The sequence below is a fragment of the Muntiacus reevesi genome, chromosome 2 (assembly GCF_963930625.1).
Source record: "Muntiacus reevesi chromosome 2, mMunRee1.1, whole genome shotgun sequence".
Taxonomy (NCBI): Eukaryota; Metazoa; Chordata; class Mammalia; order Artiodactyla; family Cervidae; genus Muntiacus; species Muntiacus reevesi.
The window spans coordinates 216,268,450-216,292,700 of NC_089250.1; the positions used below are offsets into that span (position 1 = coordinate 216,268,450).

Consider the following 24,251-nt stretch of genomic DNA (forward strand, 5'->3'; position numbering starts at 1 on the left):
CGGGTCGTGCAGAAACGTGCAGGTGAGGAACCACGGATGCTAGAAAACCATCTCCCCAGCTTCCCAATGCCCACCCCTGTGGATGGACAAGATTCCCACCTTCCAGAATGCTCCATGGGTCAAGGTGGCTCCAGCAATTAGGATCTGGATTCCACCCCAGGATGGAGTCCTGAGCAGGGAGAAGCGTGTATGTGTGTGGGTGCTGAGGTACTGGCAGCCTGGAAAGGGAGCAGTAACAGCCCCTTGGTGGTTGACGGGGACCCAGCAGCCCCACGCTGCCCCAACCACACAGGGAGCCATGTGCAGACCGCGCGTATGTACAGAGGATTTTATTAGGGACTCTGGGGGTGGGGATGCCAGGAGGTCCGGGCTCAGTTGGCAGCCAGGGTCTCCTGCACCCAGGGCATAAGTGCAGTGACGCGGGCGTACACGGCGGGTGTGGATGTGGAGCACGTGCTGCTGCCCCAGGACACGATGCCCGCCAGGGTCCAGGCTCCGTCCTTCTGGCAGACCAGGGGGCCGCCAGAGTCGCCCTGCAGGAGGAGACAGGACTGTCCAAGCCGGAAAGAAGGTGCCAGGTCCCAGTGTGCCCGGACCTGGCCGAGCCCAGGGGGTGCAGACCAAGGGCACTCGGACCTGCTCAAAGGGCAGCCCCTGCTCTGCCCCCGACTGCTGGGGGGCCTGGGGCAGGGGCTGGTCCTCTCAGCCTCCCATCACCTGTAAAACAGCCTGCAATGTCTGCTTTGTGAGCATGGTATGAGATTAAACACCCCTGGAAGCCTCACACCACACCTGGTCAGGGCCCGCCCGCGTCAGGGACATCTGGTGCTTGTCCCTGCCTTCGCTGGGGCACCGGGCAGGGCCTGAGGTTAAGTAAGGCATGGCAGAGAGGAATGGGCCTCATGGCCTGACTAGAGTGGTGGTGGGGAAGGGGCAAGTAACCAGTGAGGGCGGGCAGCGTAGCAAGCCATACCATGCAGGAGGAGACGCCGCTGGCCCCCGCGCAGATCATCACGTCGGTGACCCTGCTGCCCCAGTACTTCTTGCAGTCCGTGTTGGACACGATGGGCAGGGTGGCCTGCTGCAGCTTGTCAGGCGTCTTGAGGGCTGAGAGGACAGAGGGCGTGGGGTCAGGGCCCAGGGAGGGGACACCAGCGCCCGCCGGAACACTGCCCTCCCGCTGCGTGGGCCTCCTCCGTCATGACGGTCGTGGGTGCTGGGCGCCACCTTCCCAGAGTCTGGGAGGCAGCTCCTCTTGGTTCCACGCCAGGCAGTGCATCTGCGCTCCCAGCACAGCTGGTCAAACAAGTCCTGCCTCCGAACCCCTGCGCCCGGCCTGGCCCTGCTTGTGGGCGGAGGCGCCATCCCTCCTCCCCAGTCCTCCTCTGTCTGGGGGCGCTGGGAGGACCCAGAGGGAGCACCTCCCTCTTCTGCCCTTTCCTGGCCACTTGTGTGCTCAGTCGCTCTGGTGTGTCCGACTCTTCGTGACCCCAGGGACTGAAGCCTACCAGGCTCCCCCGTCTGTGGAATTTTCTGGCAACACTGGAGTGGGTTGCCATTTCCTCCTCCATTCCTAGGTGCTTGTGTCCTGTTAAAGAACTGGCAGGCTGTGGCCGGCACTCAGGCCTAAATCTGACCTGGACACTGGACTCCGGGTTCAGACTTCAGGGGCGCTGGACACAGCCACCCTCCTCAGTCTGGAGGGGAGTCTGGGCGGTCTGTCTCCATGCAGGTTAGAGGGGCGACACTTGCTGGAACTCAGGTGTTTCTTCAGAAGCTGACTGTTCATGTATGTATTATTAAACCTTATTTTTATTCATGTTTGATTGGCTTTTAAGTGAGTGTTTTTAAATAAAGAAATGTGGAGGTTGATGACTGTATATGAATTTACGACCAAAACATCTTTAAACAACCATGTGTGTGCCACCTGGCAACTCCTGGGCTCAGGGAGCCCCACCCCAGGCCCCCAGCTGGTGGGCGGAAAGGCTCACCGTTGTACTTGGTCTTGCCCCAGCCCGTGGTGGCACACAACATCCCAGCGGGGAAGTCCTCTTCAGCACTGGGCAGGCACACAGCTGACACCGTCTCTGAGAACTGCGCGGGCGTGGCCAGCTTCAGCAGGGTGATGTCGTTGCGGACGGTGAGAATGCTGAACTTGGGGTTCTTGAAAACCTGCAGGCGAGGCCCAGAAACACAGCTGAGGCCCTGGGGTAAATCAGGGATCTGCAGGTTTCTAGGAGACCATCTCCTCTCCTGGCAATCTTTTCAGGGCAAACAGACCCACAGGAGCCCAGAGTGAGAATCCTGAGACTGGCTCGAGCCACCTGGCTCCTGTCTCTCAAGGGGCTGAAGGTCTTCCCCTCGCCCCCTCCCCAGCCCCAGCCTGCAGCCCCGAGGCTGACCCCTGGCCCACCCAGCGAGGCCTGTGCGTACCTTGCCAATCTTCAGGACCTGCGTGTTCTCCGTCTCTGAGCCTTGATCAAACTCCCCGGCCACGACCACATCGGAGGTTCTGGGGGAATCAGGCGGTGGTTAAGGACTGAGCATGCACCGTGCTCCCCTCGCCCACCCCAGGCCGAAGACAGAAGCAGAACCCCGAGCTCTGGCCCTCACGTGACCCCGCAGTGGGCGGCGGTGACCACCCAGTCCTCGCTGATGAGGGAGCCCCCGCAGAAGTGAAAGCCGGTGCTGTCCTGCAGGAAGATGCGGAGGGTCAGCGTGCCCTGGACCCTGCAACACCGACCTGGGCAGCGGCCCCCTGCCCAGCTGAGCCCCCAGTGCCTGCCCCTCACGTACAGAACCCCCCTCACCTGCAGGGACACCTGCCAGGGCCAGGAGCCGGGCACGGCGTCCTCGCCATTGACGATCCTGGCGAGGCCGCTCAGCACAGGCTGGATGGCCGGGACCCCGCAGCCTGGGGAGGGTGAAGAAGCGCTGAGACCCAGAGCCGGTCTACAGAAATCCTCGCTTTTACTTCAGATGCCTAGGCTGACTCAGAACCCACTGCCACACTCCCTGCTTCTCCTGGCACCCTGTGGACTCAAAGATGCCCACACACAGCCTATCGACCCCAGGAGCCCACCCTGGATGCAGACGGAGGGCCACCCTGCCTGAAGGAGCAGGAGACAGGCTGAGACATGGGACTGACCCGTGTGGACGCTGAGGCCCGCCCTTCCTTGCTGGGAGGCCTCCCACTGGTCCCCAGATCCCTGATACCCAATTTCCTCAGGACGCTGGGGAGCAAGCAACATCACCTCACAAGTCAAAGCTCACCTGTTAGATTGGTGGGGTCCGGAGGATCGTGAAGTTAAAATCTGATAACCCCAGCCCCTGGGGAACCCAGAATGCTGACAGCTGATGGGAGAACATTTTACACTGAAATCTCTATTCCCAGAGATTTCAGGAACTCTCCACTGTATAAAATTTTAATTATTTAATAAAACGAGACTTTGATTTCATGCTGTAAAAGGACACATTGAGGAAAACAGGAAACAGAGGACTTGAACTGTCACAAAACAATGAGAAAAGCCAGGTGTACTTGATGTGTCCATGACACATGTGCTGTCTCAGGACCAGGTGAGTCTTGGCGCCTGTATACAGGTTTTACAACTCAGTGACAGGGAGGAATGTGGGACAGGTACAGCCCTGATGACCAGCCAGGCCGCCTGGAGGTCATATGGGCCTTGCTACAGGTCCAGTCCAATGTCTCCTGCCCATGTGGACAGACCAGCCACTCACGGAAGGAGTGGGCAGACCAGCCCCTCATCCCCAAAATGCATGTCATCAATACAACCCTTTTTTTTTTTAAGTAGCAAGAAGATTCAATATCAACTGTGATGTATTCACCCAGCTGAGTGCTCTGCAGCAATTAAAGTGAATGAGTTGGGTCTCTGTATTAGCGGGAATAAATCTAAAACTACGTAGGTAGGGAAAGGCAGGCTGTAAACCTGATGTAGCAGATGATACAGTTCATGTAAGTTTTTACAAATATACTGCGCTGGTGGATTTAGAAACATGTGGTAAATTTGAAAAACCCACACAGAAATAATGCACAGTGAGTTCAAAATAGGGATCACCTTCTGAGAAGGAGAAGAGGGGACTTTAGCTCAAATGGTTCTATGGTTTTACTTTTTTATTTTTTTGGTGCTATGTTTTAAAAAGAAATACCTGAAGCAAATCTGGAAAAAGATAACATTTAGTAAACTCCAATGAAAGGTACAAATGTGGTATTATTTTCTGTATTTCTGTTATTTCTCACTATTTTTTTTTAATAGAAAAAAAAAAAAACACTTAGAAAGTGCCTAGAGCAGTATAGCCCCGGGCGGAGGCCGTGGGAGGCTCTTTGACCACACCCTCACTCTGCCCACAGGGCCCCAACCTGAGCTGCATCTGGGGCCCCAGACCTCCGTGCTGCCGGACTGGCCTTTCCTGCCCCAGGTGCAGAGTGTGAGGGCTCGGGAAGCTCCCAAAGGCCCCCGCTCCTCCCTGAAGCCTCGCCTGCCCCTCTGGGTGTGAGGCCCAAGCGGCAGGGCAGGCCTCTGATCTCCCTCCCAGCCAGGCCCAGCTTGCTCCAGACAGAGCCCCTCAGCCCTCTAACGGGGCCTGGCTCGGGGCCGTCAGGCGCTCAGGGGCTCTGGGACTTCCAAAGCCGCCTCCCAGACCAGGCCGGCCATGGCCCTGCGTGCTAAGTCACTTCAGTTGTGTCCAACTCTGTGACCCCATGGACTGCAGTCCACCAGGCTCCTCTGTCCGTGGGATTCTCCAGGCAAGAGTACCGGAGCGGGTGGCCATGCCCTCCTCCAGGGCATCTTCCTGACCCAGGGATCAAACCGGCATCTCTTATGTTTCCTGCATCGGGAGGCAGTTTTTCCACCACCAGCGCCACCTGGGAAGCCCCAAATGCATCCTGGCACTCACCGAAGGCGGCCCCTACAAGGGCAAAACAAGAGAGGAGCCAGAGAGGGGCCATGTTGCTGCCGTCAGGGAGATACGGGGTGCCTGCCCCAGGCTCCTTTTATATCCTCCGGGACCCCACAGGCTCCACCCAGCCTGAGAGCCATTTCCCTCCTGTTATCTAGGAACCTCGGGCGATAAAGGGCACCAAGCCCCCCCCGGAAGCCTGAACTGGCTCTCAGCCTCAGACATCCCAGCGCCTGGGAAAAGGGCAGCTGCCCTGGCACAACATGGCCCAGGAGTCTGCCAGGGCGCTGAGGGCAAGACCAGTGCCCAGGCTGGGAGCTCAGGTCCCGCAGGGCCCGGCTCAGGGCAGCCAGGACACAGGGCGGTGGGTTCTGCTCCCAGTACGCCGGGAGGATTCCCAGCTTCTAAGCACAGGCGGCCCCAGCACCAGGCACAGAGAATCCCAGCTGGTCATCACTGGGGGCCTTTGGGTTCTCAGAAGAGTGCTTTCAATGCGAGACTCATCTAGAAGCACAGTATCACACCAAGATGCTGGGCCATCCAGAGGTCACCTCAAAACCAGCCCACGAGCCTGTGTGAGGGCACGTGAAGGAATCACCCCCATGGGTGGCCACAGGCAGGTCACCCAGGTTGGCAGACATGCTGTCCCGTATCTGCTGCTAACCTCAAACACACATTCTCTCCGCCTGTGATAACTCACAACTTAAGAAACTGGTGATTGCATAAAGCTTGAGCTTCAGATAAAATGGGGCTTTAATTTAGCACCATCAAATGATACACTGAGGAAACAGCAAGGAAAGGATTTTAATTGTCACAGAGCAATGGGAAGAGGACAAATGTAGGTAATATGCCGGTGGCGTGTTTGCTGTCAGTCAAAGACTTTCCAGCACCATGGACACAAGGTCCTTCACTCCCCTGGGCCAGGGCCTGGTGTGGACCCTGGGGACAACCCACAGTAACAGAGCACAGGGCGCCCCTGCCCTCGTGGGGCCAAGACCCCAGTGAGAGACATAGACACGAAACAAACAAGAAAAGAACATGGGGAGTCCGAGAAACCAAGAGAGGGTTTAGGCATCTGCTGCTTCGGACCTGGGCCAGCCTGGGTCTCACCGATAAGCCAGTCTGAGAAGGAAAATCATCCAGCTGGGCAAACCGCATCTATTTCCAGAGCATCCAGGGCTCTGTGGTCCCAGGGTCACGGGCATCTAGAGAGAAGCTGGTCAGGGAAAGCAGGACAGTGTTACAGGTCTGAATGTGGACTTCAGCAGCTTTGAAGTTCTGTTGTGAATTTAGTTTTGTTTTAGAATTTTCTGCAGGAGGATGTTCAAAATACTTAAACACTGTTGAGCAGACGCTCCGACCAGTGAGAACAGTGACAGGCCCACGGAGGCCCTGAACCCTGTCTCTGGGGGGAGGCAGCCCCAGACGGCAGGGGGCAAACGGAGTGGGGCCAGCAGCGGTTTGATAACTGGGTCTGAAGCTTTCTGATTTTTTAAGAATTATTATTATTTTTGGCTGTGCTTGATGTTCGTTGCAGCACACGGGCTCTTACTGCAGGGCGCATGCTTCTCTAGTTGCCCCCACGGCATGTAAGATTTTAGTTCCCCGACCAAGGATTGAACCTGTGTCCTCTGCATTCACAGGCAGATTCTTAACCACCGGACCACCAGGGAAGACCCACTTTTGATATTTTAACAGGCTGGGTTCAGTCCAGGAAAGTCAGCCCTGGCTTTGAGCATAAGGAATAATCCATACTGAATTCCAGGCCAAGGTAATTTATGGAAATATTAACATTTGCTGTTCTGTTTTTCCTTCATTCATTCCAAGCAGGTAGCAAAGCCATTTGAAATTTCCTTGCCTCTGGGATTTTTCCAGAGCGGAAAGCAGAAGCAGCCTGAGGTCACTGGCTCCTGAGGCCTGTTGGGAAAGTAAACTCTTGACTGGGTAGAGTTCAAGAGTGATAAGGCCTTGGCAGGGGTGGTGTGGTGGGGGTGTGTTCACTACAGGGGAGGGGGTGCTTCCCTAGCCCATAGAGATTTTCCAGACCATGAGGTGAGCACCCCTAGGATGAGGGTGACTGTCCTGTCACAAGGAATGACAGCCTTTGCCACTTGCCTAAAGCCATCTCCCCCTTCTTGTCCTCGAGGAGGGTTCCCCTGGAAAGTCACCCCAGCCCAGCTCTCAGGGGGGAGGACTCTGATGAACAGAAGCCAGCAGAGGCAGAGGTGCTCTTCCCTTCCTGATCCTTGGCTGAGTCCCGTGCAGAGGTGGTGCTTGGCGCCTCGGCTGCCGTCCTCATCCAGAGAGGAAAGACCCTGACCCAGAATCACACCATCGCCCAGTGCTGAGCGAAAGCCTACACCTGCACACCTCCAGATCTCTGCCGTGTGAGAAAAGCAAATCTCTGCCGTTGAGCTACTGTCAGCCAAGTGTTTTATCCTGAAAAGCATCTTCAGTGACGCAGAGTAACTGTGGGAATGCTCCTGGATGTCCTCTGTTTTCCCTGCAGAACTATTCTCCACCCTTTCCATCCTGCTGGCCTCCAGCAAGACTGTCCTTCAGGGATGAGACTGCATGACAGCGTCCCTGGTTCTCTGGCTTCCTGGTGGGGTCAAAGCCAGAGACGGGAGGAGAGAGGAGTCAAGTATTTATTCTCTGGGTTCCCCACCCCCCCACCCCCCCGCCCGGAGGCTGCTGTGAGTTGACACAAACTACTATGTAGAAAATAAGCTACAGGGGGCAATTCCCTGGCAGTCCAGTGGTTAAGACTCTGTGCTCCCATTGCAGGGAGTATGGGTTCAATCCCTGGTCAACCCCTGGACAAACCACGGTCAGGGAACTAAGATCCTGCATGCCTCAGGGAGGAAAAAAAAAAAAAAGCCACAAGGACACATTGTACAACATAAGGAATACAGCCAATATTCAACAATAACTACAAATACAGCTAATACTTAACAACAACTATAAATATAAATAACATTAAAAATTTATGAATCCCTATATTGTACACCTGTAACTTATGTAATACTGTACATCAACAATACTTCAATTAAAAAAAACAAAGAGCTCTGAAAATGGATGGTGGTGATGGCTGCACAACAGTATGACTGTACTTTGTACCTTCTGAATTGTACACTTAAAAATGATTAAGATGGTAAATTTCATGTTATGCATATTTTAGTATAATTTTGAAAAGTGAAAAAAAAAGTGATACCCCTTCACAGCTATAATTTTAAAAATGGAAAATAAGTTTTGGTGAGGCTGTGTGGAAACTGGAATCTTTGTACATTACTGGTGGGAATGGTGCAGCTCCTGTGGAAAACAGTCTGGCAGAGTCCCAAAAGATTAAACAGGGAGCCACCATGTGACTCAGCAATTCCACTCCTAGGTACACAATCCCTAATCTTTGGCCCTGCATCCAATTTAGGACTAACCGCAGAAAGCTAAGTGTGTACTCCTAATCAGTCTCAAAGGATGCCCAGATTCTAGTTGGCCCTCCTCCAGCTTCCCTGTGCCCACACCTCCTACGGGTGCATCTGAAGCTCTCCACTATAAAGCATTTCCTCTCCGCTGCTCGCCTTTGAGTCTCTGCCAAACGCAAGTGATGCTGCCTGACTACCTGGGTATAGCAAGCTATCAATGAACAATCTTTTTGGTCCTCAAATGGGTGGTCTTTACTGATTTCCACAAAGGCCAAGCTCCTATTGGCAGCCTCCTCCTTGCTTGTCACCCTCCCCGGGGGCCAGGTAAATCATTCTTGCATTTCCAGCCCCACTGACCTTAGCCCTGAGCACCTCCATCTCCTTACGGTTTCCCTAAGCCCTCGCTACACCTTTAGAAAGTCTCTTTGTTAGACTCTCTAGTGAGACTCCTGGCAGAATAAAATCAAAGTTCAAATTTCAATCTGTAATAGCAAAATAAAGAAACCTACACTTCTTTCCTGCCTGTGTTTAGGGCTGAGAATCACTTCATTACCAGGAGCAAAAAGCGAGTGGGATGATAGATGGATAACAGCCCAAATGTCCCAGCAAGAGAATGGGTACATGCAGTGTGGTGTATGAGACTTTCCTGGCGATCCAGTGGTTAAGATTCTTTCTTGCCAAAGCAGGGGTTGTGAATTCCATCCCTGGTTGGGGAGCTAAGATCCTACATGTCAAGCAGCATGGCCAAAAGATTAAAAAGAAAAATGTTTTTTTAAGTGTGGTGTATTACACAATATTGTAAAGCAACTATACCTCAAAAAGATTTTTTTTTTTTAAGTGTTGTATACTTATGAAGTGCAACACCACTCAGCAATACAAAGGAACACACTGCTGACACACTCAGGAAGACATTTGGTAGAGTGGAAGAATCCAGACGCAAAGACAGCATACTGTATGGTTTCAGGAGTGTAAATTCTAGAACAGGTAAAACTAATCTATGGTGAAAGACATCGGGACAGTGGTTGCTGGTTGCCTTAGAGCAGGGGAAGATGGAAATAGGCATGAGGAAACTCTGGGGAGTAATGATATTATTTTACATCTTGGCTGTGGGGTTTGTTACACTATCATCTACATATGTCAGCACTTATCTGTTCACTTTGGATCTGTGCGTTTCACCACGTGCAAACTGTATTCAGTAAATCTTACCTTTGATGGTAAAGAGGGTTGGGATTTGACCCCCTCAAGAGGAGGAGCTCCCCAACCTAAGAAGACGACCTTCTGAGGTTCCGCCTGGAGGAAGAGGGCTCAGTTCCAGAGGCGCGGCCCGAGCCCTGACACGACCCCGCGCGGGGCCAGACCCCAGGAGGCGGCTGGGTCCCGGCCCGCTGACCGGGCTCCCGGGCGGGCCCCGTCTCCTCTCCTGAGGGACGGTCTCTGAGGCACACCTGTCCGCGGGCTGAATCCCGCACGGCCCGGATTCTGAACATTCTGAACATTCTAGACGCCACAGACCGGCAACGAGCGAACAGGTGCAGAGTGAAGGCCTTCTGACAGGAAGGCCACCCGCGGCCGGGGCCGTACCTCCCCCCGGGCGTTTGCCTGGACTCTGGGAGTCTACGCAGGGTTCCAGACACGGGGACGGGCCAGACAAGTATTCGCGGCAAAGGGAACAGAGGAAAAGGCTCTTCACTGTACACTGGGTTGGTCAGACAACCTTGGGGTCCAGAGGCCCCGGCCTCCGACCTGTAAGGAGGCGCCCACCGCTGGGGCCGGGGCCGGGAGGGCGACGGGTGTTCCACCCGGAGGGAAAACGCCCAAAGACCAAAAGTCTGAGTTGTGGAGGTAGACTCCGCCCTCAGGGGTCCTTTCTCTGGGCGGGGGCGGGCAGAGCGCGCAGTCTCAGGGGCCTGCGAGGGAGGGCACCGCTTGCCCCGCCCCGCCCCTTAGCCCCGCCCCCAGGGGCTCCGTCCGGTCCGCCCCGCCCTTAGCCCCGCCCCCAGAGGGCTCCGTCTGGCCCGCCCCGCAGCTGCGCATCTTCCCAGATCTCCGCCAGCCGCGTGCAGGGGGCGCGGGTAGGCCCCGGTCGTGCTCTCCCACCGGCCGCGCCCCAGCCCACTCAGGCTCGGCGGCTGCCTGCTCGCATTTGTGCTTCACCAGGGCCCCCTCCAGCGGCCACTGGCCTCTCCCCTGCCTCGTGCCCTCCCGGCGCTTGCTGCCGTCCGGGCTCGCTCCACCAGGCCTGTGCCCTTCTGCTCCCTGTGCCTCGACACCGGCCCCACCCAACAGCTAGCAGAATGGTAGATCACAGCTTAATGTCTCCCTCAGAGTGGGGCCTCCTGCTTTGGTATTAGTAATAGTAACAACAATGATTATGATAACTCCTTGGCTGATGGTAATGTATATTTTACTGTTTGTTTTTTTTTTTTCAAACTGTTCCCTACTCCTTTCCCACGTAGGCTCGTAAGGCAGGACTTTGTGTTTCTTTCTTTTGTTTGTTCTGTCCCAGCGGAAGCCTGGTAAACTCTGGTTGATAAGATGGATGAACTTGAACAGGTGGTGGGTTTCACATGGACAGGGCTCACACTCTGCATGCTGCTTCATGCCCTGCTTTCCCACCTGATGCATTGTGGCCGTCCCTTCCTGTCATAGCAGTCCTTTAGAAAGCACAAAGCGCCCCACAGGTAGTCAAAAAGGAAAAGTACCAGATGGGCCAGGCCTTTTCATGAAGTAGGACCTGTACTCTGGGCATCCCCATCTTACATATTAATACTTACAAAAGGGATCAGAGAGGCTGAGTAACTTGCCCAAGGCCCCCACAGCTGTTTTGTGCCAAAACCTGTGAACCACCACACTAGAGTCATCAGTGCAATGGAAATGAAAAATAGCCATGAGATACTGTTTTACTCATGTGTTTTGGGGCGCTTGCCCTGTGCCTGATGGCCTCACCTTCAAATTTCTCACCCCCCGGTTTCCCAGTTGCTGGGAAAGGGTCCTACTGCCCACCAGAAGTAGGCCTCCTTGCCTCCTGCTTTTCCTCCTGGTGCAGCCTCTACCAGCTCTTGCCGGGACAACAGCAGGGGCCCCCTGGCTGGCCCTGAGCCCAGTCCTGCCTTTTGATGCCATGTGCTCAATTCTAAGGGCACAATGCCTGGTGGGGGGGCCTGGCTCCACGTGAACGGGCAGTGGGTGGCTTGCCCTCTGAACCATGCGGCACACAGCTCACGTGACCACCGCTGGCACTGAACCGAGCCTTCAGTGAGCCGCCTTGGCCATCCCGAGACGAGGGGCGCATCCTCAGCCCACCAGTCACCCGTGCCTCACCATGCTGCGGTCCCTTCCCCTCCTCCTACATGACCACACTGCCCATGGGGTGCTGAACCACTGCAGACCAACTCGATTACTTGCCCAAGGTCCTCCAGACTATGAGAGACTGAGCTGGGGCTCAAATCCTGCCCAGACCTAGCTGCTGCTCGAAGGGCCCCTCCAGAAGCAGGGCCCGGAGGAGGAAACCTGACTGTCCTTTCCCCTTAGCTGGTCGAGGGCCACCTTGTTCGGCCCACCTTCACCCTTCTCACTGGCCCAAACTCGGCCATGGTTGCAGCTGCTGCCATCCCAGGCCCTGATGCCAGCCCTGCTCTGGCACATCCTATCCAGTGGGCACATGCCCAGGAAAGGGATTATCACCTCAAGGCCTTCAGATAGCAGCCTGGTGCACGGGGATATAATAGCGAGCCCTGCAGCAGGCATCCCACACCTCTCTGAAGGCAGCACCATGAACTTCCTTTGGCTTCTCTCCTGCTACGCCCTCCTGGGCACAGCCTTTGGTAAGTACCTGGGCAGGCAGAGGCCAGAAAGGCTGTCTCCCCTTCCACCAACTGTTGGAAGGGATGCTGGCTCCACCAACCCCCAGATAAGCTAGGGGCAGTTCCCAGGGTCCCTGCTCTTAGCTCAGCCATGCACGGTGCTGTGCGGGTCTCTCCCTCTCTGAGCCTCATGTCTCTAGAATGAGGATGCTGGGAAGACTGGACCACACCATCCAGTGTGAGGTCCCCAGGGTGGAGGTGTGCAAGGAGGGTGGGCCCTGTGCAAGAAGGGGGAGCGGTTCTAGAGGGCCAGAAAGTTCTGTGAAGAGTTAGTGGCTCCCAAGCAGGCTCAGATGATGAGCAAGTGGGCGGGTGTGGCTTGGCCCCCATCAGCTCTTTCAGGCCCTGAACCAGCCCTTTTAAACTTTTAAATTTGTGTTCACTGTGTGTCAGGCACAGAGTAAGTTCCTGCTTTGCCTTAGTAGTCAAAGCATCTTTCATCTTTATTATATACCAACTCTATGAGGTTGCCTTACAATCCCCATTTTGCTGATGGGAAAACTGGGCGGTGTGATAGGGCTGGGTTCAAACCCACAGAGCCCAGCCTCCTAGCCTGTCCTCTGGCACTGCCACCACATTGCACTTGGTCTGCTGGCCTCTGCTGTCCCTGGGGTATTCCTGGGGCCATGGGTCCTGGGTGAGATCTTGGCCTCCATGCCTCACCCCATACTCCCTCCCCAGGCTGCGGGGTCCCCGCCATCCAACCTGTGCTGAGCGGCCTCTCCAGGATCGTCAACGGGGAAGAAGCTGTCCCTGGCTCCTGGCCCTGGCAGGTGTCCCTGCAGGTGAGGGGGGTTCTGTGCGTGAGGGGGCAGGCACCGGGGGGTCTGCCAGGCAGGGGGCTGCTGCCTGGGTCGGTGCTGCTGGTGTCCAGGGATGCGCTGGGAGGGATGCCCTGACCCTCCCCATCTTCCTCCAGGACAAAACCGGCTTCCACTTCTGCGGAGGCTCCCTCATCAATGAGAACTGGGTGGTCACTGCCGCCCACTGCGGTGTCACGTGAGGGCCCCGGGTCCCCAGGAAACCCTTTGGGGTGGTTTCTTCCAGCACTGAGGACTTGCCCTTTAATGCCATTTCCCAGTTTCTTTTTGTTTGTTTCTCCTCCCCCGGGGGTCTCCTTCTCTCCCAGGCGAGGGTCTCCCCTGGAGCGGAGGGCAGGCTGCCCCTAGCCAAGTTGGGCCCCCAGCAGGCTTCAAATCCCAACCCCGAGGTTCTTACCTGCCTGCCCCCGAGGCCGCCCTGCATTCTCAGCAGCCTGAGCCGCGGCCGCCACTCCGGCCACCCGCCTCCCAGGTTCTAATATTGAGATGTGTAGCAAATCCAGGTCCTGCCGGTCTCCCGGGGTCGCGGGGAAAACTTGCGACAGGCGGGACCGCACAGTGGATTCCGAGCTTCGAGCTCCGACCCACACCACACCCCTGTGAGCACGCGCACAAAGACACGCAAACTCTCGCACGTGTTTGTGCCCCGACGCACATGCGCACTCCACGCCCCACCTACCCGCCTCCAGCAGGAACCTCTCTTTTCTCTGGCTCTCTGCAGAACCTCCGATGTTGTCGTGGCTGGGGAGTTTGATCAGGGCTCAAGCTCTGAGAGCATCCAGAAGCTGAAGATTGCCAAGGTATGGTGGCCCTCTGGGGTCGTCCAGGTGTGACCCCAGTTAGGGCGGTCCCTCGGGAGTGGCCACCCACACGAAGTCCCAGACACTCCAGCTCCCCTCGGTCACCCCGATACCCCATCACGATGGAGCAGAGCAGAAGGCCAGGTGTGTGAGGCTCCAGGAAGGGAAGGTCTGCACCTTGAGCCTGGGCTGCAGTTCCTGGCTTCTCCCCAGACCCCAAAGGCGGCTGTTTGTCTCCCTCCCCCCACCCCCCCCCACACACAGGTTTTCAAGAACTCGAACTACAACTCGTTAACCATCAACAACGACATCACCCTGCTGAAGCTGTCGACGGCGGCGAGCTTCTCCCAGACCGTGTCCGCTGTGTGCCTGCCCAGCTCCAGCGACAGCTTCGCCGCCGGGACGATGTGCGCCACCACCGGCTGGGGCCTGACCCGATACACCAGTGAGTGAGGGGTGGCCAGAGGCCACAACGGGTGGGCTGGCTAGGAGGCGGGGAGCACAGTCGCTGACCACCCACCCTGCCCTTCCAGATGCCAACACCCCTGACCGGCTGCAGCAGGCGTCCCTGCCCCTCCTGTCCAATACCAGCTGCAAGAGATACTGGGGCACTAAGATCACCAACGCCATGATCTGTGCGGGCGCCAGCGGTGTCTCCTCTTGCATGGTAGGGCCCCCCAACCCCGGGAGGGTTCAGGCCAAGGGCTTGGGCAAAGAGGGAAAAAATGGAAGCTGTAGGCAGCCCTCTTTCAGGGCCTGCCATTCTCTTCCGGAGCATTCCTGCCAGAGTAGCTGGGAAGACAGGGCTCCCAGAGAACCCCCAGTGGCCTCAGCAGAGGGGCAGTAGAGCGGGGGCCTCTACTCTGAGCTGCCATGTCACAAGATGCCCTTGATATCCGCATCTGAGCAGTGGCGCCTCTTGACCTCGTGCAGTGAGCAGCGGAGCATGGCGGCCCTAAAGGCTCCCGAAGGGGGGTTGGCAGACCTTTCTCTCTCCCGGTGGCCCCGTGGCCAGCACCACCCTGTACTTTCCTCCTGTCAATCAAACCTGCTCTACTGAGCCCCTGTTATAGGACCCCAGGGGTGACCCAGGCTTCCAGGGGCACAAACCACAGGAGCTGCTGAAGTTTCTTTCACAACCCCTCTAATATGCACATGCTGAGCTTCCACTGGCTGTCCAGTCTGGGACTGGGCGCTGGGAACAATGTTCACAAGTCTCTGGGCTGCCAGCTCCAAGCCCCCTCCTCCCTGTCCTGCAGGGCGACTCTGGCGGCCCCCTGGTCTGCAAGAAGAACGGAGCCTGGACCCTGGTGGGCATCGTGTCCTGGGGCAGCAGCACGTGCTCCACATCCACCCCTGGCGTGTATGCCCGCGTCACCGCTCTCGTCGACTGGGTGCAGCAGACCCTGGCCGCCAACTGAGCCCCCAGCCTCACGCTGGCCTCCCTGCCAACCTTGCTCCTACGTAGCCCCAATAAACTGGTGGAAGACATGTTGACGGTGTCTGTGTCCTGTGCTGGGGTTTCTGGGAGTTTGTTCTTCTCCTGAACTTCAACCTTCACTGAACCAGGTGGTGGGGGGTGTCCAAGAGGGCTCCTCGTTGGTGCGCCTCCCACGAGTGGCCAGAAGGGGTGCACACAGATGAGGGAGGACCTTGGCCTCCTGCCTCCCCCTGCGGGGTCCTCTCCGACGACCCTTGGCTCCTTGTGCTCAAGGCCTGCCCTGGGGAGCGGGCACCTGGGGGTGGAGTCTGGTGCTGGCCCCACACACTTGTGACTCCAGGAAACCTTCCCAGGAGCGGCCCCCAAGGGCTGTCTCTTTCCCAAGCCCGCGCTGCAGTCATATGCTTCTCAGCCCAAGGTTTTCTGATAAGGAGGGGATGGCGAGGCAGGCTGTGATTGGTGGGCCAGGGCAATATATTGGGGGTCCCTTGGGCAGACCCCATCTCCCCTGCTGAACCGCACACCATGGCCCTTCTCTGGGTTGTCCTTGGCTTCTTCCTCTTTGGCAGCAGTTTCGGTAAGTGCAGGGCTCAGGCAGGCCTGGCAGCCCGACGTCAAGCCTCGCCCCTGCCTTGGCCCCCAGCCCCAGAAGCAGGGGACGGGAGGGTCCAAGTCCTCGTACCTTGACCCACCCCTGCCACCCACCCCTCCAGGTGCCCCTCCGACCCTCCTTGGGCACCTACACCTGGCTCCCCACTCCTCCGCTGGGCCTGGGGCCCTCCTGCCACCTGGAGGACCCTTGGGCTCCTGACTTGGTCTCCTCCGTTCGCTCAGAAGCCTTGGGGTGGTCTGGGCTCCTCTGCCCTCCAAACGTGCCACCGAGCCATGTGAACTCTGCCTCAGGAATGTTTCCCAGGTCCATCCATCTTGCCTGGCCCCTCCACCCTCTGGGTTTGGACACACTCTTGGGTTGGTGCCACCCCACCTATGGTAATTGTTCAGTTGCTCAGTCGTGTCCGATTCTTTGCGACCCCATGGATTGCAGCATACCAGGCTTCCCTGTCCTTCACCATCTCCCAGAATTTGCTCAAACTCATGTCCATTGAGTCAGTGATGCCATCCAACCATCTCATCCTCTGCTGCCTCCTTCTCCTCCCACCTTCAATCTTTCCCAGCATCAGGGTCTTTTCCAATGAGTCAGTTCTTTGCATCAGGTGGCCAAAGTATAGGGTAATACTCTCACCCAAATCTGCTCCCCTTGAAGACTCAGAGGCCATGAGAGCACCCAGGACATCCTAGCCTCTGGGAAAGGATCCTGGACTCAGAGGGGACGGACACTCCCCTCAAGGCACACAGCAGGCTGGGGAGCCTGGGCCCCAATTGCAGAGACCCTCCGCTTCAAGCACTGTCCACAGGAATGTCCAAGGGCAGCTGTCAGCTAGCCAGGAGGGGGCTCAATTTCTTGCAGCAGACTAAAGCTCTGGGTGCCAGGGTGTCACGGAGGCCTGGAAGAGCCACGTCTGCACCCTGATCCCCCTTGAGGCACCATCTACAGACCAGCTGCCCCATCTCTGCCCCTCAGGCTGCGGGGTCCCCGCCATCGACCCTGTGCTGAGCAGCCTCTCCAGGATCGTCAACGGGGAGGACGCCGTGCCCGGCTCCTGGCCCTGGCAGGTGTCCCTGCAGGTGAGGGGGTGCTGAGGAGGAGCAGGTTAGACGGGGGGAGCTGAGGCGGGAGAGGCAAGGCTGACTCTCTCCCACCCCCTCCCCAGACCAGCTCCGGGTTCCACTTCTGCGGAGGCTCCCTCATCAATGAGGACTGGGTGGTCACTGCCGCCCACTGTGGGGTCAGGTGAGGCCCCACTTCACCTGCTCAAAGGGACCACCTTCACCTCCCAGCCCCAAGCAGGCTTAGGGAGTGGGCATGGGGCTGCTCAGGGGGCAAGGGGCTGGGGGTGGCTGCTCTTGTTCCCCACCTGCAGGTAGAACAGTCTCCAGGAAAAGCCACCCTCCACCCCCGCCAGCACCCTGGCCCCCCGACCCCAGCTTGGTCCAGGACAGCGGGTCTGGGCCTCCACCTTCACAGTACAGGCAGAGAAACCGAGGCCCAGGGAGAACAGGGGTGCCCCGGGGTCCCCACATGATGGGGCCCAGGTGGGTTCGCCGGCCTAGCACAGTGCCCGGGCCTCTGCGGGGGCGGACATGAGCCTGCGCTCTGTCTGTGGCTTCCTTTCCAGGCAGGGTCACCTGGTGGTGGCCGGGGTGTCCGACCAGGGCTCTGAGGAGGAGGTCGGCCAGGTGCTGAGAGTCGCGGAGGTACTCACGGTGGGCGGGTAGCGCGGGGAGGTGGGGGGGAGCGCTGGGGCGGGGAGGAGGGGGGCGCTGGGGGGTGGGGGGCCATGGACTGAGGACCCTGACCAGCAGCTCCGCTTCACCCCTCTGGCACCTCTCTAGGCTGACTTTCTGTTCTTCTCCTTCCCAAACACAGCTCCTTTACAAACACTCAAGGCTGTTTTGCTCGTTGTAGGAAAATGCAAAATATGTCACATGCCACCCCACCCCCCAATTTGGTCTGTTCGGCCTTATCTGTGTTCCCTCAACACCCTTTGCACCCCCACCTCCCAACTGCACACCTGCGCCCCCCTTGCCCCCGCCCCTGCGGCCTGCCCAGCCCCCGCCGTCCCGCAGGTCTTCGAACACCCGCAGTGGGACCTGCGCGCCGTGCGCAATGACGTGGCCCTGCTGAAGCTGGCGGCGCCCGCCCGCCTCTCCGCAGCCGTGGCCCCCGTCTGCCTGCCCAGCGCCGACGCCACCTTCCCCGCGGGCTCCCTGTGCACCGTCACCGGCTGGGGCAAGACCCGGTACAACAGTGAGTGTCTGTGAGGACTGCTCAGGGCCCAGACTCCTTCTGTGCTTCCAGCTAAGTCCTGAGCACAATCGGAAATCGCAACAATCAACCTTCCCTTTCTTTAAAGAAAGTGAAAGTGAAGTCGCTCAGTCGTGTCCGACTCTTTGCGACCCCATCAACTGTAGCCCACCAGGCTCCTCTGTCCATGGGGTTTTCCAGGCAAGAGTACTGGAGTGGGTAACCATTTCCAGGCAAGAGTACTGGAGTGGGTAACCATTTCCTTCTCGAGATGATCTTCCCAACCCAGGGATTGAACCCGGGTCTCCTACATTGTAGGCAGACGCTTTACCGTCTGAGCCACCAGGGAAGTCCACTTAAGCATCTTAATTAAAAACCTATCAAGCAAAATTAAAAATGAAGCTTAACAATATATACCTGACCAGTTTCCAAAGAAACACCTAAGTTCCAGCACCTAAGTGTCACCCCCTCTAATCTGCATGGAGGTAGACTGAGACGGGTGGGTGCGCCCAGCACCCCTGAAGTCAGGCCCTAGTGCCCAGGTTGCCCCTCCCTCCCCGACACCAGCCGCCTCAGGCTCTTCCTCGCATCCTGCTGGTCCTTTAACAGGCCGTAAGCAACCAGGAAAGGACAGAACAGGGAGGTGCTCCCTCGAGGGTCCCCTCAGCGCCCCCAAGCAGAGGAGGACCGGGGAGGAGGGCCGGCAGGCAGGGCTTGCTTGACCAGCTGTGCTGCGAGCGCAGATGCACTGCCTGGCGTGGAACCGAGAGGGACCGCCTCCCAGACTCTGGGAAGGTGGCGCCAGCACCCATGACCATCGTGACGGAGGTGGCGCACGCAGCAGGAGGGCAGGGTTCTGGCGGGCGCTGGTGTCCTCTCCCTGGGCCCTGACCCCATGCCCTCTGTCCTTCCAGCCTTCGATACCCCTGACAAGCTGCAGCAGGCCACCCTGCCCATCCTCTCTAATGCTGACTGCCAAGAGTTCTGGGGCAGCAAGATCACTGACGTGATGATCTGCGCGGGGGCCAGTGGCATCTCCTCTTGCATGGTACGGCCTGCTACCCTGCCCACCTTCACTGGCTCCCCCTGGTCAGGCCAGGAGGGCTGTCCCCTCTGCCATGACCTCCTTACCCTCACTTCACTTCAGTGTCCCAGTGAAGGCGTGGACCAGAGCTATCAGAGGCCCCTGGTGAGAGCTGGCCTTGACCAGGTGTGGTGTGAGGCTTCTAGGGGTGTTTAATCTCACACCACGCTCACAAAGTGGACATTTCAGGCTGTTTTATAGGTGACGGGAGGCTGAGAGGACCAGCCCTTGCCTCAGGCCCCCCAGGAGTTGGGGGCAGAGCAGGGGCTGCCCTTTGAGCAGGTCCGAGTGCCCTTGGTCTGCACCCCCTGGGCTCGGCCAGGTCCGGGTACACTGGAACCTGGCACCTTCTTTCTGGCTTGGACAGTCCTGCCTCCTCCTGCAGGGCGACTCTGGCGGCCCCCTGGTCTGCCAGAAGAATGGAGCCTGGACCCTGGCGGGCATCGTGTCCTGGGGCAGCAGCCGGTGTAGCCCATTCTTACCTGGTGTGTATGCCCGGGTCACCAAGTTCATTCCCTGGATTCTTGAAGTTCTGGAGGCCAACTGAACCTCTGCCCCACCCCAGCTCCCATCTGTGTAAAACCCAAATAAAACTGCCTGCATCTTCATCTCTGCGTCTTCGCTGGGCTGGATGAGGGGTGGGAGGGTGGCCACCTTTCCTGAAGACCCTCGAGTTCAGAGCTGAGAGGGCTGGCAGATCGCCCAGCCCTACATCCTTCTTCACAGAGATGGGGAGTGAGGCCCAGATTCACATGCACCACGGTGACAGCTGGTCCCCTCCCGGGAGGAGGACATAGCAACCCACTCCAGTGTTCTTGCCTGGAGAATCTCATGGACAGGAACCTGGTGGGCTATAGTCCACGGGGAGTAGAGGCCACAGAGTCAGACATGACTGAAGGGACTTAGCATACTCTGGTCCCCTATCTCCCAACTTGAAAGCCAAGTCTCTGTAATTCAGATGGAACACTTCTGGAGAAGTTCCACAAGCTGAAATTAAGAGCTCCTTTCTAAGGACTAAGTTCTGGACAAGGGCTGTGAAAGAGGGTTTCTCTGCATGGAGTCCTGTGCCTCCCAGGGGTGCCCTCAGTGGGAGGCTCTCTGTCTTCAGATGTGGGGGCCCCAGCAGGGCTCACTGGCTCCTGGAGTGGCTCCCATCCCTGCACCCGCCTTCCCTTCGGCCACTGCCGGGGACCGGGGTGGATTTCCATCAGACCTCGGAGCTGGCCACACGGCCCAGAGCCTTCCTGGCCACGGGGCTCCGCCGGACGCGGCTCTTCAGCCTCCTTCCAGCAGCCCAGGATTCTCTGCCTCCTTTCCAGGCCTAGCCCTGCTCCCCCAGGCCTTCGTTTTCTTTTGAGGAGACCTACTTTCTCTTTGCCCTTCTGAGAGACCAGTCACAGCCTCAGCCTGAAACCCCTGGAGACCCCTCAACCCGCCAGCCCACCTGTGGCACGCCTGCCCTCCCACCACCTGGCCTTCTAGCCTCTCATACCTCAGGAGGATGCTTTTCATTTTTAAATTTTATTTAAATGTAGACTATTAGTCAAATGATTGGAAAATCAATAATGAAAAATAGTTTCTTAGGGTTTTCTCCTGGTGCAGAGAGAACATACCCCCAGCCACACTTGCCCTGTGGGGGGCGGAACGTGGCCCCCTCACTGGTCAGCCCAAGGGGTCCCCTGAGGCCATGTGGGTGGTGGGGTCTGTGGACCCCAGCCCGCCCCGAGGGCTGGTGCCCCTGGGCCTGCAGTGCACTCGGGAGAGACCGCCAGCCCTCGTGGCCTTGGCTCTGGGTCTGGCTCTGCTGGGGCTCCGCTGGGAGGCCCGCCCCACGTCCTGGCCCGTCATAAATACACACGCCACCCTGCGCAGTCTGGGCGCCTGGCCCCGCGCAGGGCAGCAGCTCTCTGGGCCCACGCCGCCCTGCCCTCCTGCCCTCGCCCCTCCGCGGGCAGCGCTCAGGCGGCAGCCAGCTGGCCCAGGACGCGGCGGAACTGCTGGGTGCTGTGGCCCAGCTCCTTGACCCGGTCCACCATGTCCTGGGCGGCGGCGGGCGACGGGTACTGCAGGGCAGCGGCCTTGGTGGTGGCCACGATGCCGCGCAGCAGCTCGCAGAGCAGGTTGCTGTAGTGGGTCACCTGGCTGCGCACGTCGGCCGCCTGGGCCTGCCGCGACAGTGTGTCCCCGATGAACACCAGCTTGTGCGCGCTGAGGATGACGAACTTGCTGTGCGCCACGAAGATCTTGGGCGGCTGGTTGGTGGCCACGGCGGTGAAGAAGGCGTCCACGGCGTTGGTCAGCGTGCTCAGGTTGGCCTCACACTGCTCCAGGTAGAAGAGCAGCAGCTGCCGGTCCGAGGGCCCCAGGCCGCCCGGCCGCCCTGGCGCCCCGGCCTGAGCCGGCGTCCAGCTGGCCAGGTCGTGCTCTATGGGCCGCGACACTTCTTGCTCCAGCCGCTCGAACTGCTTCAGCTGGCGGAGAGGGACAGCAGAGTGAAAAGCAGGCCGCGGGGCAGAAGGGACAGAGCCCAGTGGGAGAGCCAGGGCCCCAGTCAGAGGCCCGCGCTGGCCTCCCCGGTCCCACCCGCCCAGCCTGCCCTCAGACAGTCTCCAGATAACCTTCCCACTCATCTCAAGAGGTGGCAGGCCGCGTGTGTCACAGCTTTGAAAAGACAAAACTGCTAGAGAGGGGGACGGCTGAATGGCGGCTGGGGTGAGGGGTGGCAGTCTCCTGGTTTGGATGCTGCTGTCCTCAGACGCCATCCCTGGCGGGGTGGGGGAGCACTGAGAGAAGGGAACGCACTTGACACTTTCTTTCCAACTTCCCATCAATCTCTAAGTATTTCAAAATGAAAAGTTAAAAAAATATTCTCCTTAACGTATGCAGTGTAAAAAGAATCAAATATACGCAGCAGAAGAGAGTTATCACCTGGAGTTTCATGCACCCTGAAATCTGTTAAATCTCTGGTGAATTATCCTTTTAGGACTATACACTGAAGTCATTGCAGATGAAACAATGTAAGGTCTTCACAATGATGTGGCAGACAAGTTGCTGCCCTGAGAATGACTGGGGCTGAGGAAGTCCAGGGTTCTTTTTCTCCAGTGAGTTTACCGGGGGGGTTATTTTCTTCAATTTTACACATGCATTAAATCTCTCACATAAAAATGTTAAGCAAAACCCAAAAGCTCATAGTATTTGCCTATTTCAGAAAAAATTCTCACCATTAACTAATGAATATTCTACAAAGGCATTTTCCTTTAAACACAAATAGTCCCTTTCCCTCTTGAATTAGAAAACTGGAGGACTTCCCTGGTGGCCCCGTGGTTGAGACTTTGCTTCCACTGCAGCGGGTGCAGGTTTGATCCCTGGTCAGGAAACTAAGATCCTACAAACGGCCCCCTCTTCCCCCAAACACAACCCCAGGAAAAGGTAAAAACTGGAAACATACAGTGTACTATGTATACATATATTAAATATCTATCTGTATATATATATATAGCTTACAATATACATTAAATATGTATACATATAACTTACCTTGAGCACCCAACAATAATGGGCCGTGCGCTTCCTGTTAGTGAGTACACATAAGCCACGTGATAAAAGTCCCCAGCAGGAGCAGCTCTGGCCTGGGTGTCAGTGGCGTAGACTGACAAGTCCTCACCACAAGCTGGTTCTGACTAGGTGGCTGTGACCCGCCCTGCATAGACTCAGGTTTCAGGCTTTACTTTATTAGCAAACCACTGTGACACTGACCCTTCCTAGCACTCGACTTTCCCTCTTAGCCGGATACTTGGTGAAACTCACTTGGTTCTCTTGTCCAGCATGAGAATATGCTCATTTTTTGCGGCTTTATCTCCATTGAGTCCTTTTCAATCTTTGACAGTTTCTTAACAGCTACATCATTTTCTACTGTCCGAATGGCCACACTTTATTCAGCCTACACTCCACTGGTAGGTATTTGGTGGTAGTGGGGTCTCTAGAGTTTTCACTGGTGTAGATGTGGAACAACAAATACTCCTGTCAACACATTTTATGTTCCTGTGCCCCTCTCTTGGAAACTCAAGATCTTTAGTTTCTCAAACACGCTCCTTTTACTTCAGCTTCTAGTAATTTATCTAAGTGACTGACCAGGTATATGAATAGATTTGTAGTCAGCACAGATTTGTTTACAAAAGTAACTCTGGGAACAAACTAAATGTCCACCAACACGAGTCTGGTTAAGGAAATGCTGACAGAGTGCGGCAGGAGGCAGAGACACATGTGGCACACATCCACTTCCTAAGTCAGTGGGGATTCCGTTCGTAGCCAGTCATTAACACCTATACCTTGACTGCACCTGTTTTACGTGCCCAGCACCTCCTGAGCATTATATACTGTTTACTCATTTAATTCTCACACTGACCCCAAGATGGGTATAACTATGTTCCCTACTTTGCAGCTGGGGAAACGTGGCTTTGAAAACCACACCCCAAGTCCCCAGTCTCAGAGTGAACCTGGTGGGCTCTCTCCGAGACCACCCTTCCCCATGCTCAAGGAATGGGAGATGAGGGAAACTTTCTGGGTGATATTTTCTGTGTTCATTTTTTACCAGACTATATTTTAACTTTTAAAATCTTCATAATCAGAATAAAACTCCCTTTTAAAGAAATCCATTTCCTATTCTATGGAAACAAGCCAAAATATGAGGAAAATTCTAGGTCCTCAGATAAACACAGCAGTGTTTTTCACAATAAGAAAAACGGGGTACAAACTAAACATTCAACTATAACTGATGTAGGCTGACTTTAAAAATAATTTATGGTCAATACTCAATGCCACGGAAACGTCCTGAGATGAAAGTAGATGTAAATGTTTTCATTCATGTCTCAGCCATGGACAGAGGCCCCTTCTGAGACCCGAGCAGGACTGGAAACCAGCCCCAGAGCGTGGTGACCGCCCCCGAGGGTGAGCGACTTCTTTTTGCTTTCACACGTCTCTGCGTGTGCTAAGATACCTACCACGATGACTGACAGCAACCTAAACACAAATCGC

At 56.7% G+C, this 24,251-nt stretch overlaps 4 protein-coding genes across 6 annotated transcripts in view; 2 read left to right on the forward strand and 2 right to left on the reverse strand.

Annotated features, from left to right (window-relative positions):
* Window positions 1–371: 371 nt before the first annotated feature.
* LOC136160849 (chymotrypsinogen B) lies at window positions 372–4,969 on the reverse strand. The gene is made up of 7 exons (XM_065925022.1): window positions 4,918–4,969; window positions 2,811–2,914; window positions 2,614–2,693; window positions 2,434–2,512; window positions 1,992–2,172; window positions 974–1,107; window positions 372–533 (listed from the first exon to the last, which is right to left on the reverse strand). Exons 1-7 carry the CDS (start codon window positions 4,967–4,969, stop codon window positions 372–374), a joined length of 792 nt encoding a protein of 263 aa, XP_065781094.1.
* A 7,106-nt stretch (window positions 4,970–12,075) lies between these two features.
* On the forward strand, window positions 12,076–15,364 carry LOC136158613 (chymotrypsinogen A). Of its 2 annotated transcripts, XM_065920424.1 has the most exons (7): window positions 12,076–12,166; window positions 12,887–12,990; window positions 13,125–13,204; window positions 13,748–13,826; window positions 14,091–14,271; window positions 14,360–14,493; window positions 15,086–15,364. In XM_065920424.1, the coding sequence occupies exons 1-7, from the start codon at window positions 12,115–12,117 to the stop codon at window positions 15,245–15,247; spliced, it is 792 nt and encodes a 263-aa protein (XP_065776496.1). In that variant the 5' UTR covers window positions 12,076–12,114; the 3' UTR covers window positions 15,248–15,364. The 2 variants fall into 2 exon arrangements, with proteins under 2 accessions (XP_065776496.1, XP_065776497.1); XM_065920425.1 differs by lacking the exon at window positions 14,360–14,493.
* Window positions 15,365–15,792: 428 nt separating this feature from the next.
* On the forward strand, window positions 15,793–19,904 carry LOC136157427 (chymotrypsinogen B-like). The gene is made up of 7 exons (XM_065919322.1): window positions 15,793–15,844; window positions 16,850–16,953; window positions 17,040–17,119; window positions 17,505–17,583; window positions 17,956–18,136; window positions 19,048–19,181; window positions 19,603–19,904. Exons 1-7 carry the CDS (start codon window positions 15,793–15,795, stop codon window positions 19,762–19,764), a joined length of 792 nt encoding a protein of 263 aa, XP_065775394.1. The 3' UTR covers window positions 19,765–19,904.
* An 818-nt stretch (window positions 19,905–20,722) lies between these two features.
* BCAR1 (BCAR1 scaffold protein, Cas family member) overlaps window positions 20,723–24,251 on the reverse strand; it is a 32,935-nt gene continuing 29,406 nt past the window's right edge. For both annotated transcript variants that reach the window (XM_065925012.1, XM_065925011.1), the window contains exon 7: window positions 20,723–21,688. In XM_065925012.1, the coding sequence (XP_065781084.1) occupies window positions 21,176–21,688 (513 nt within the window). In that variant the 3' untranslated portion in view covers window positions 20,723–21,175. The remainder of the gene's footprint in view (window positions 21,689–24,251) is intronic.